General features: G+C 45.1%; 3 protein-coding genes across 9 annotated transcripts in view; 1 reads left to right on the forward strand and 2 right to left on the reverse strand.

Annotated features, from left to right (window-relative positions):
* LOC125765000 (angiopoietin-2-like) overlaps positions 1 to 12,257 on the reverse strand; it is a 201,689-nt gene that overhangs the window by 22,274 nt on the left and 167,158 nt on the right. The window lies entirely within an intron of this gene.
* LOC125764920 (RNA polymerase II-associated protein 1) lies at positions 38 to 8,378 on the forward strand. Of its 2 annotated transcripts, none has more exons than XM_049429640.1 (7): positions 38 to 2,024; positions 2,091 to 2,173; positions 6,135 to 6,372; positions 6,475 to 6,626; positions 6,722 to 7,361; positions 7,448 to 8,005; positions 8,059 to 8,378. In XM_049429640.1, exons 1-7 carry the CDS (start codon positions 132 to 134, stop codon positions 8,242 to 8,244), a joined length of 3,750 nt encoding a protein of 1,249 aa, XP_049285597.1. In that variant the 5' UTR covers positions 38 to 131; the 3' UTR covers positions 8,245 to 8,378. The 2 variants fall into 2 exon arrangements, with proteins under 2 accessions (XP_049285597.1, XP_049285596.1); XM_049429639.1 differs by having other exon boundaries at positions 8,088 to 8,378.
* On the reverse strand, positions 2,337 to 5,366 carry LOC125765180 (general odorant-binding protein 69a). The gene is made up of 3 exons (XM_049430095.1): positions 4,538 to 5,366; positions 2,715 to 2,991; positions 2,337 to 2,643 (listed from the first exon to the last, which is right to left on the reverse strand). Exons 1-3 carry the CDS (start codon positions 4,595 to 4,597, stop codon positions 2,543 to 2,545), a joined length of 438 nt encoding a protein of 145 aa, XP_049286052.1. The 5' UTR covers positions 4,598 to 5,366; the 3' UTR covers positions 2,337 to 2,542.

Consider the following 12,257-nt stretch of genomic DNA (forward strand, 5'->3'; position numbering starts at 1 on the left):
TTTAACGAAACCAGGAAACCATTTTTTAACGAAGTCTGAAACGTCAAGCGGTGTTTGTGTTTAGATCGCGCGCAACTTGTAAACATTCGCTTTCTGCACACACCGTTTGCAAAATAAATCCGTGCTTCAACATGATTAAAAGACCCTCTAAAAAGGATAGTGAAAATGAGATCCTTCGTATGCAGCAAGAGTTCTATGCGGAACAAAACCGGGACGTGAATTTTCAGCCCGCTGCCAAAGTGGTGCGTATGCAGCGGGATGGAGAAAATCCGGTTAACAGAGCAGCCGGTAATGTGCGCCAATCGGAATTCGCGAAACGACGAGCACAACGTCTTCAAGCATCGGCCGTATCTGAGCCGGTCGAAAGCATGTGCACAGAAGATGAACCTGCCGAAGAGCCACTCGAAGAGCCGTCCACCGAATCGTTGGTTATGGGAGAGGTCGTAGAACGAAACCCGGAAAAGATATTCCACGAAGGTGCTGCGACGATTGAAGGTTCTTTTCCCAAGACGCTGCACATTACGGCGTACCCGGCAAAACCAAAACCGAACGTGTCGAAGAAAAGTATTTTCGCACAAATGGTTTCAAAGGAAAAAGTGAACTCTTTGCAACCGAAAGGATCGTCAGAAAGTCAGGGCAAGATCGAGTTTGAAGCGGCAACTGAAAGTACGCTACTGGAAGGATGGGATGCGACGGAGATTCACAATGAAAACATGCGTAAACTGAATCAAATGTCGATTGAAGAGATCAACAAGGAACGGAACCACCTGTTGAACACTCTTGATCCAAAGTTGGTGGAGTTCCTCAAAGCGCGTAAAAAGCCTGGAACTAGTGCACAGAAGCCTTTGCCCGAGAACCAACCCCGGATGGAGAGCAAACAAATTTCGAATCCCGATTTACTCCCAGTCGGTATGGAAGTGTTAAAGGAAAAAGGATCAGAGCAGTGGATAAATTTCGACGTACTGGAACCGGAAAAGCTCGAATGGACAAAAGATATCGAGCGCAGTGTGAAAGAACTCAAACCTGGCGAATCGTATGAAGCTCGTTTCGATTGGAGGGGAGTTTTGCAGCCGTACGTTGCAGAAACTAACCATCAGCAAGCAGACGACCGGGAACTATATCTGCACGGTGAGGATGCTCAACGTCCTGGGTACACGCTACAGGAACTGTTCCGTTTGGCACGTTCGAACGTACTACAGCAGCGTATTTCTGCCCTTGGGGCCATCGCTGGAATGCTAAACATCATGAACCAGGGTTTCTACGACGGTGTACTGGAACTTCCCGTTTCGAAGGTGTTTTTCTTTCTACGATTTGCGCTTGATGAAAACACACCTTCCGTGGTGGAAGTTGCCTCGCGCGCACTGGCCAGTCTGTTTTACAACGATACCGACGAGATACTGCTTGATACCGTGTTCGATTCGGAGTACGGTATGGTGCAACCGGAACTAGCGCTAAATATCACTCACAGCCACGAAGAAGAACGGCGACAGCAGCAACAGCAAATGGAAGCAGGCTTCGGAGCCATGAACCTAACCGGTGCAGTTTCCGGTGGATCGTCCCGGCAATCGCGCAAAGCACACTTTAAAGCTAACCTGCCCGATCCGAACGATCCGGATGATGTGCACAATCGTGAAACGATGAACGATTTCCATCTGGCGGAGACGGATCTCATCGAGTGTTTGGCACGAACGAACATTATCGAACGCATCCGGTACATTTTGTTCGCGATGAAACCGGAAGGGGCAACCGTCATTAATTGCACCAAGATATTGATTCGATTGGCACGTACCAGTGAGCAGATGGCGCTAAAGATAGCAACCAACGAGGCGCTTATCGGTGGACTGGTGAAAAACTATCTCACCTCGATCGAAAGCAGTGATCTTGAGCATCAACCACAGCACGTCGTGTTGAAGCTGGTACGCATCCTGTGCGGATATCGTAACGATTTCTACGACCAGCATCTGGACCTTTACCATGTAACGAGCCTCGTGAAGCGTTACGTCTTCAGTAGAAAGGATATCGATGTAAGTTGCTACGTTGTGTGATGATAGAACTTTGTATTAAAAAAAGGTTATATTTTCTATTCACAGGTAAACATGATTCAAATACAAATCGAAGCATTTCGATTCTTTCGTTTGCTGTTGCAATGCAAACCCATCGATGGATTGCACAAGTAAGTGAAACCATTTAGAACTCTTCGGTCCAATCGTCTTAATCGAGGCAACTGAAGTTTTATCTATTGGGTGATGCATCGAGTTGAAAGATTAATTGCGTTTTTGTCTTCCTATGATCGAATGTGATGGCTCCTTATCATGAATGAAAACATTTCGCAAGAATGGCAATTGTTTCGGTATTCTTTGATTTATATTTTCAAATTAAACCCACCATTATGTTGGGTCCTGTACACGTTGGCTGTCCTTAGTGAGTAGTCTAGAGGTAAAAATTTAAGCTGAATAGAGATGTGAGCTTAATTCGCATGCTGAAACTGTACATAGAATGTGCTATAAATAATGAAAATTAAGCACATGGCCAATAATCACTTTCATTCCATCACCAGAAGGTGACAAAACTTGATCACCTCATCGTGCGCATTGAAGTAACATTTCACTGTCTCGTAGGCGGTGTCACATTTATCCGGAGTAACTGTAAGCGTATAAAAACGATTAAAAGCCGTGGAATTGGTTAGCGAACTGACGAATGTGCGTTCTTCTTACCGATGTGACTACATTCGCGTGTTAAATGATTCACCGCTTCCTTCACATCGTCCGGGATGATGTACAGCAATCGATCCAACAAGATGCGTCCCGTATCCTCCTCGATAACATCGATCTTGTCGAACAGACAGTGTATGTAACACTTCACAGCCGGATCATTATGTACCGTTCCGTCCAAACATTGGCGCAGGAGCTCCTCCGATGCGCCCGATTCTGCCAAGCAAATTTCGTGCAACATTTTGGCCGGCTTTTTGTAACGATCCGGTATTTCGAATGCCTGTTGGTGTGAAGCAAGAAAAAAAAATCCTGTTACTGACATTTGCGGTAGTTGGACAAAAAGTTTGTTCGTTGCACAAGTTCGTTGCAAAGCATGATTGTGGGAAGCGGAAAAATAGACAGTGCCAAGTGCAAAGGCGAACCATGGCCAGATGTTTCACGAACAGTTTGGGGAAAAAAAGCTAGACAGCTTACAGCCAGTTGCAGTAAACGTAACAATATCCTTGAAAAGCATTTGGTCAATGTTTAGGGGAAAGTTTGTTTTTACGTAGGATGCGTATTGAAGGATGAAATCGGCTTTAAATAGAGTGCAAAAAGTAGCACCTTTTCCCTTTTGCACGGAATTAGTTGTACTGTAGCGTTGTGTGTAAAATGGGGTTTTTTTTCTTCACTCGCAGCGATCATGGAAGTAAACCCATAGGTGACTCAGCACTCAGCAGATTGTTCTTTTAGCAACATGGCCATGGGAGGGAACTTTACACCAACATGTGCAGTTTGAGGTTTGTTTTGTGCGAATCAACATACCAAGCGTAACACAAGCGCACAGGCCAGCATTCGGGTTAACATTTTGTTTTCACAAGGAAAGAATTGAAGCTCAATCGATCGTACACGAAGGTACGTTATGGTGAAAAGGTGTCGCAAAAATGATACTATGGCACAGAACTCAATAGGACATGGTACGGTTTATGTCATGTAAGAGCAAAACTTTCTCACCCAGGTTAGTAAGCATGGAAGGCCATGGGAGGAATTGGGAGATGTTAGAAATGATCCTGTCCAAGAAAGTTTTCGTGAACATTGTTCCAGTGTTTGTTTTGGGCTTTCGCTCTTGAATGGTTGCTATACAAAGTTACGTGTTTGTGTGGATTACAACGATTACGCACTAGATAACGCCTGACGTAGAAGGAATATAGCTCATTAATGCAACCCGACACACCCGACAACTGGATCATTGGGTTTCTTGGAAGTAGCATCAAGCTTCGTAAGAAATTTGTCTTCGAGAGTAATGTTTTGCTACCAATTACATCCGATTTGTAGTTCGATCCCATCTAGGCCCGGATGAAGTCCGTTTCCCGGAAAGCGAAAACTTCCCCTAAAGAAGCACTGGCAAATGGTTTGATTCAGATGTTGTTGCACGCGCTAAACCGCCCAATCGGTAATGATGAACTACGGTTCGCGTGGGTTGAAAGTTTTATCACGAAGTGTTGAGTTTTTATTTTTGAACGCATGCTCGCATCAAACTTCTATTCTTTTTTACCTTTAACTTTGTACATTTTTTATACAGCTTTCCCCAAAAAAAAAACACATCATTCTTCCCCGAAAGGATGTATCGTTTGCTGGCGTTGTTGTGTGATTTGCATGTCGTGCATGAACCAATCGATACTTTGAAGATTCGGCAAGGATAGGGAAAAGTTTGCTAAATCTGTTCCTTGCCAACTTTTCCACTAAGCAACACACACACACACGCACACGCGCATAGAAAAGAGATGGGAAAGTGTAACACTAATCGTATGCAAACAGCGTACACTATGCGTGCTTATCAAACTTACGGTCGACAGCACAATGTAAACCGTCAGGACGACGGTGAAGGTGACGACCAGTATGTTCATCTTTTCGTCAATGTAATGTTTTTTCTTTCTTCCTTCCAATTCACACACACTGTGTACACTTCCGTTGGCAGGTACCGTTTGCCATGATCCGGAATTCAACGATGGCAAGTGCGTTTTCGCCGAATCGGCTTTATATCGCGCTGTTTTACAAATGTTGTCACTTCATCTGTTTGCTTCTTGGTTTTATACCGCGTCGCAGATGCGTTGAGTATTTCCGGTATGATTACGCACGAAAAAAAAAATGGAAACACAAGCGAATCTGCATATCATCTTCGTGAGTGTGCAAACCAAAACTGACGCAAGACACTAACAATCGGCGCAAGCACGCTTTAAAAACACGTTGTCAAGTGAGCATTAGGTGAGATTTGAATTTTGAATTTTCTAAACGCATTGCTTGCATACGTGTCAGGCGCTTTCATATGTCAAATTATGGTTGCGCATTACGCACGAACGATTTACGCACTTGTTGCTATTTGCAATGCACTAGTTTTTTCCCCTGATAGATTTAAATTAAAAATGTAAAGTACAAGCAAATAATTCCATATTACATATTCGCCGCAGCACAACACTGAAATTGCTTCGAGTAATGCATTTGCCGACGCTCCACCGTTACGACCGGAGAATCAATTTCCCATTAACAATGCGTTATACTCTCTTTGATGACACAACAATTAATAATCATTACTGCATGCACCTGTCGCTCGTTTACCCGCCACCACCACCCCAACAGGGTCAAGGACCATTTAAACCTGGTGGAAAAGATCGCAACCAAGTTTGGGGGGAGCATGATTGCGTTGTTCAATTGAATATTGATTAGAAAGTTGCGGTTTCATCGAGAGATGACTTCGTTTTCAATACCCGTAACGTAATAACCGGGACCAGGGGTGTGTTTTGTTTTTGAGACACGACCATGTACATGGTAATTTGCATGAACGCTGCACCGCATTCCGTGCGGTGCAGGAGGACATCGCGTTCGACAAAATCACGACTGCAACTGGTGGTGGCGTGTGGTGACAATTCATTACGCGATAGCGATTCGGTATGGAATTGTGAAAAAAAAGTGGCCAATAGTTCCAACCGTTTGTCGCGAGTCTTCGTCTATTGATTACGTGATTGCGTTGGGTAATGGGGTACGTAATTTCGTCCGTTGCGGTAGTACGAAGAAAAGTTCAAACGACAATAAACGAGATTGAAGTAAATGGTAAGAAAGTTATTACTAAAAGTATGTTTGTGTACTTGTTTTCTTTAATTTATTCCTTGCCCTATTTTAGGGATGTTTTGGTACGGTTAATCAAAGCATTTTCCTTTAAAACTAAGAAAGATTTCCACAGCAAACATCATTCACACAAATGTTCCGTTGATCGCTCCGTTTATGATGGATAATATTTGTTACTTTTATGGCTGTACGTAGGAACCACTTAACATTACGGTTGATTTGATGAGTAACCATTACGTGGGCTCGTTGTCCCATTAGATACTGCCCGGTTAAGAATTCACCCACCCCATGCGTCGCATTTATTACCATTTTCTTCTTCAGCGATCTATGGCCGGCCCTGTGCTACCTGGTCGAGTGGCACTATCAGCATCTCATTTTCGCCGAGGAAGGACCATTTATCATCCGCCAGCATGCTGTCGCCTTGTTAGCCCTAATTGGACCTGGCCTGCAGCAACAGGATGCAGATGCAGCTTCCTGCGGTGCAAGTGCGCTTGGCGAAAAATTGTTCGCTTGCTGCTCGAAATGGTTCGCAGTGGCCGAACGTACCGGTGCTAACGAGGTAATTAATTATGAGCATTCGGATAATAAACGACAGAGTGACGCGTGTTAAGACATTGCAATTCCCTGCAATTCCATTTGCGTTTTTTGCGGTTCGTTACAGTTCTCCCAAAAGATGCTTCTGGCGGGATGTCTTTGGACGGCAGCCCGAGCTCAACACGTGGTCGGGATGGAAACGTACAAGACATTCCAGGCGAAATATCTTACCCCATTTGTTCGTAGCGCACGGTTCGGTGAAATCATCCAAACGTTAAGGTAAGCTTTTGCTGGCTCACACCAAACAAGCAAACAAAGTCACGACACACTGACATGGTTTTCCAATATATTTCCCCGTAAATTTTTCCTACCAGCTCATCGTCCCTATTGCTGACGCACTTTGAAGACCGGTCCGAGTATGGGATCGGTTCCTTACCATCGTTGGGTGCTGTACAGGTGCGTCGTAACCAAACCGTTCCGACGCTAATTGTGACGAGAAGTTATCCCGTGTTTCTGCTCCATGCACTGCTACGTCTAATGCTGGATGAGCAACAATATACGTCCTTGAAGGAAGACATTTTCGGCACCGCTGCTCATCGCCATTACTTGCAGACACTGTGCGCACGGACACGCAACCACCGTCCGCAGAGCGGCGCTGTTAGTAGTTTGATTGGCAATTGGTTTGTCCAAACGATCGAACAGCGTTATCTACTCGACGTGTTGCAGCTGGTACTGGTTGAGGTTGGAAATGGTCGTGAAAAACGTGCCACTGGGCTAGAAGGAGATTTGGCCAATGAAGAAGCGGTTAGAACGATTGGCCTTCAAGTAGCCTTTTTCCTTACCTATTCGCTTAGTGAAGCGTTCTATCCCGCGCTCGTGCAACTGTTTGATAATATCGTTTTTGTACCCGCTTACTATGGAACGGTTGGGTTAGATTTGGGCGTAACCGGTGCGGACATGCAACGATGGAAGCTTAACTATAAGCTACTGGCCCAAAAAGCGTTACAGAACGAGGTGAGGTTATTAAGGGGTAGAGGTATGAGTTTCAATCAAAAATTACATCCCAACCCGATGGTTTTTGGACTTTGTTTGCTCAACAGGTCAATCACGTTCAGGACGGATTTACAGTGCGGGAATGGAAAAGTCCACTATTGCGACGCAGCTGGCCGTACAGTCCGCTTTATCTGATGGTGGATAAGCTGGAGAAAGGTTCCCCAAAGCTTGAACTACTTACCGAGAGCGCCATCATCAGTACCGGGTTGCGGTTCGCGGAGCTGATCGAAGCGGCCGGCATTACAATTGCCAGCCCTACCGAACGGCTGATGTACCTGATGGCTGCCTTCCTAGGGCCGGACTCAAAGTTTCTCGAACCGGATCTATCGGTGCTGATTGAACGACGCCTTGCAGCACTCCGCACCCTGTCCCGGCACGGTGACAATGTGTTTGATTTTGAAGGGGCAAAAATCGAAAATCGTAAAAGCTACTACGGGCTGTATCAGTTGGCGCTGGATACGTTTCAAAGTTCCAGCTACGGTCACAGTGGGTTCGGGTGTCTTTTGATGGTACCGCTAGCACAAAAGTACGATGTCCGCTGGCGCAACATGGTGTGGTCGGAGTACGTTGCCGTGCTACGATTTATCACCTGCACCGAACATGAGGTAAGCATGCAACCCACCCCCATCGTGACGTACGAAGGTATCGATTTGATTAGCAATCGCTTCACTTCCTTTCCCGGGTTAGCTGTTTGGCGAGCTGGCACACTACCTGGAGCCGGCAGAAAGTGATACCGTGCTTCTACGTTCTTATGGCCAGGCGCTCAATTCGAATCTGCTGCGACCCGGATCAATACCGCATCGGGTCGCACATCACCACCTACAGGCGTACCGTTCGAAGGTGAAAGTGATGCCGGATTCGGAAAAAAGGACCACGGCAAGCTAAAGGATGCAGCACTAATGAAAGGAAACGTTGAACGGTAACGGGGTGTGATAAATAAAGCGTAAATTGTGGGCTAGTTTGTTGGCCCTTTCTAACCTTGCGAAATGTGTGGATGTGGCGTAGTGAATTTATCACAATGCTTGTGGTCTTCCTTTGCTTGCAGCGCGAACATGACGTGAAGGTGATAGATAAGCTTTAATGGAAGGGACAAAACTGGAAAAAGTGTTTCCATTAGGACGTGAACAACCGCGGTTGCTAGCTTAGTGAGTGGCTGGTTTAGTTAGGAAAAAATGTGGGACATCATCCGTATCATTGCAGTTCGTTGAATTCGTAATACTCGATAAATCTCATCCGAAGTAGAAGCATGAAAAAGATTTATTTAAAAACGAAGAAATATCTGCTGTTTAAATAGATAAGAAACGTGTTGTAATTCTTATTTGTCCCGTGTCGTATAATGCTACCCATTGTTTGACAATGTATGTTCCATCAAGTTAATGTGTAGCTCTCAATGACTTAGGGATAGTCTCAACCGCGGTATTACCGTACCGATAATGGTTACAGTCTCTTGAACAGATTACAATTACGACAACACACACACACACGGTAAAACGTCTAGCAGCTCTCGTACAGGGTCGTTCTAGGGCGAAACAATACAAAACCCAAACGCCACACGTGAGCTTTTACGCTACGGTCACGGGAGTGGGACTCGTGCGTACAGCGAAAAGCACGCGTACAAACTCACCGAGCCGTGAAGCTCGTGGCATTCCGAAGGATACAATTTCTTAATGCCGCCGTGCTGGTTACCCAACGTACAAAATCCCACCATCCGTTGAGTCGGTTGAGTGACTTTAGCGTACTTCGTTGATGCTGGAACGCTTTCACGCTTCCATGGTGAGCGGAAACATCCGATTCCATCGCATTTTACACCTCTGGGGGGAATTTTTTTTTGTGTATTACCGTTCTTAGCCCCGAATGCTTGTGTAGAGGGAGCAGTAGCAACAAATGGAATGCTAACACGTCACAGGATAATACGGATCCGAAAATAAAGTTATGTGCCCGGTTTGGGGCTGTGAAGATTATCAAGCGGGGTGGATAGGAGACAAACAGAGCCAGAGGTCGTCCAAAAAGGCACTCTTACAGGCACACGCTTTTCCTTTGCTTCATTGCGATTTGTTCACATTGAACCTCACGCTATCCGTGAAGGTGCAGAAATGAATTTGAAAAGAAAGTGGGCAAAGTGTGTAACGCGCATTGAATAAAAATAGATTCGATCCCGGTTGTTCAGCCGTGCTTTATACCGGGTTGTCTGGTGGTGAGATAATTTAATTTAAAGATTAAATGCCTGGTACTCCGGATGCTACTCCGTATTGGATTGGAGTGTTGTGTTCCGATTGAAAGACAATGCGATGGTCCTTTCTGAAGCTTACAGTTACAGAAATGGAAGGTATTTGATGCGAAATGAAGCGAATAATGTGGTGGAAAAACCCCGCACCGTAAGAGTCGTGCCTGCCCTTACTTTTTACGAACGTGAATGGCGTTATAAAAAATGTATAATACAGGGAGGGGTGGAGCGGAACTCCTTGGAGACACTGAGAGAAATTGGTGCGCTGGTCAAGATTGTTGCAAATAACTCTGATACAATTTTTTATATATTTCTCTCTCTCTCCCTTTTCAGGACACCCTTAAATGTCGGAGACCAAGGCAGTGCTCTCAATCCGCCACTGATTGCAGGCCATTTATTGTACCTTCATTATTGGACAATGGATTCACCCTACTTGAGCTGCTTTTATCGACGCTGTGATGAAGTCAATAATCGATCATTTAATCATGCATCATAATGGATAATTATTCCACCTAATGAGAATACATCGAAGAACAATATTTGTCGTGCCGCTTCTGATAGCCTCCCCATGTCCCAGTCCCATCGCCCATGATGCCATTTAACATTCGAAACAATTAATTATCATCAATTGGCGCTAACGTGTATCGTGTGTATGCCGTGTGTGCTTCTTCAAATGATGAATACCGGTACGGGAATATTGGACCCCGTAAGATATGGCACACGTTGGACGCTTAATGTGTATGTCACAGAAACCGCGACTCCGTAACGACTGAAACCATCAATGGCGATGACTCAAATGTCGCCGAAAGGGGTCAGGTGGCGTTTAGGTTAAGTGTTTAATATGATGGACCGCGTACCCCACTACGGGAACGAAATTGACACCACTCGTGCAGGTTCTTCAACGTCGAAGAAGTTGGGCTGGGTTTTGGTGCTACTACACGGTTCGTTGCCATTTTGCTTGCGTTTCGTTGCGTGTGAAGTCACTACCAAACCCGTGTGGTGGATTTGTAATGAATGAAATGAGTTCAGTTTGAAGTCGTCACAGTTGAAGATGTTGTGGGAAATTAGCCGAATGGAAGCAAACAACTGTGTCAATATTAACGGAACAAATCCCTCGTATATCTTACCATCTTTAACCTTCAAATCTGCGTTGTGCTCATGCCGTTTTTTTGTGTTCTCTTAAGCAGGCTTGATACGGGCAAATGGCTTCTGGTTATTTGATTTATGTTCTAACACCAAATTCGGCAAGCACATCAAAGGATGATTGAATTTAATTTGATGGCGTCTGGCTTTTTAATTGTGTGCTCCGGGTTTTTTCTTTCTTCTGCTACAAACGGACATATTCGGAAGCTTTTTTATCGTAATCCATTTTTGTGTTCGAGCTCTCTTCTTCGAAACAGCACCTGAGACGATAGCTGAAGAAATCACAATATGTTTTACAAAAGTTCGCCGAAAAACTTCGTCATAATAATCAATACTTGGAATATTTGCATGACAATCATTGACCTGAGTACTACCAGGCTATACTAGCGCTGCGTGAGAATGTATAAGAGCACAAACGAAAACACATCTTCCCAGTAAGGGTGATGATCCCAGAACAGGTTAGATAACTATGGTTGAAAAAAAAACGTACCCTTTCTCATACCTTGCCCTTAAGTGCCTTGAGAAGATGGAAGTGAAACCTTCCTGACGTCACAGGCCGGCACATGTAACCAATTGACTTCACGCGCACACGTGCTTGTTTGCCGAAAGGAGGACTGCGTGTCAGTATCGGATTACTTCTTCTACCCCGAATTCCGGGGCACACCCTTCTTCAGCTGGTGAATTTATTACAATTCTCTCGCCATCAGCATGTAGTACTTCACCACCGGGAGATGCGTCAGAGATCAGGCTCAGCCGTTGCAAAAAATGCTACTAATTAATCATCCTCAAGCAGTGGGGATAGGCGTTCGATGATGACGATATCCGGTGGAAAGCATGTGTCTTTCCAGCCACAGGATTTGGACAGTTGGCCACAAAACTACATCGCCTTTATCATCATCATCATCATCATCACCATCCGTTTCAGAGTGGCATTCCCAGCATATGATAACCGATCCTTCCAACTCCACTCCAACGAATCGATTTTCTGCCAACGAAACCGAACCGGCAGTGAGTCAATGAAGTCACGTGCCTCGTTGTTGAGCTCCAGCGTCAGAGCGTTGGGACCGTTGGGTACGCATTCGAGGTCGTCTCACGTTGGCTTTAAAACCACCGAACAGCTGGCATTGTCCGTCTGTCGGGACTTTCTGCAAAAACGGGCTAGAACAGAAAATGATGTAACAGTATACAGACCGTTCTACATGGCGAAGGGGGACGCGATCTACACCCGCAAAAGGCGCAAAGAATGAGCTGAAGCGTGAAACGACTGTGATGCATTTTTCACGCTGAGTGCACTTTTAATAGCTTCGTTGACCGTGATGCTCGAACTTGGGAGCAGATGATGATAAGATGAAAGCAGGGAATAAATCATCCAACAGTGATTGATGTTTTTCTTTTTTTTTTTGGTTGGCCAGAGCCGGCCAAAGGGAGTCGATAGAACGATTTTTGTTGGATTTGATTCAACACAAGAAAACGTTTAAAGGTATCATTCG

This window comes from Anopheles funestus, chromosome 2RL (genome assembly GCF_943734845.2).
Source record: "Anopheles funestus chromosome 2RL, idAnoFuneDA-416_04, whole genome shotgun sequence".
In the NCBI taxonomy this organism is placed as follows: domain Eukaryota; kingdom Metazoa; phylum Arthropoda; class Insecta; order Diptera; family Culicidae; genus Anopheles; species Anopheles funestus.

Coding starts and splice junctions, on each gene's coding strand:
- LOC125765180 (XM_049430095.1), bottom strand. CDS start 4,597: ATGAACATACTGGTCGTCACCTTCACCGTCGTCCTGACGGTTTACATT. Junction 2,992..4,537: donor TTTACATTGTGCTGTCGACC/GTAAGTTTGATA, acceptor TCACACCAACAG/GCATTCGAAATACCGGATCG. Junction 2,644..2,714: donor ACGCGAATGTAGTCACATCG/GTAAGAAGAACG, acceptor ATACGCTTACAG/TTACTCCGGATAAATGTGAC.
- LOC125764920 (XM_049429639.1), top strand. CDS start 132: ATGATTAAAAGACCCTCTAAAAAGGATAGTGAAAATGAGATCCTTCGT. Junction 2,025..2,090: donor TCAGTAGAAAGGATATCGAT/GTAAGTTGCTAC, acceptor TTCTATTCACAG/GTAAACATGATTCAAATACA. Junction 6,627..6,721: donor GAAATCATCCAAACGTTAAG/GTAAGCTTTTGC, acceptor TTTTCCTACCAG/CTCATCGTCCCTATTGCTGA.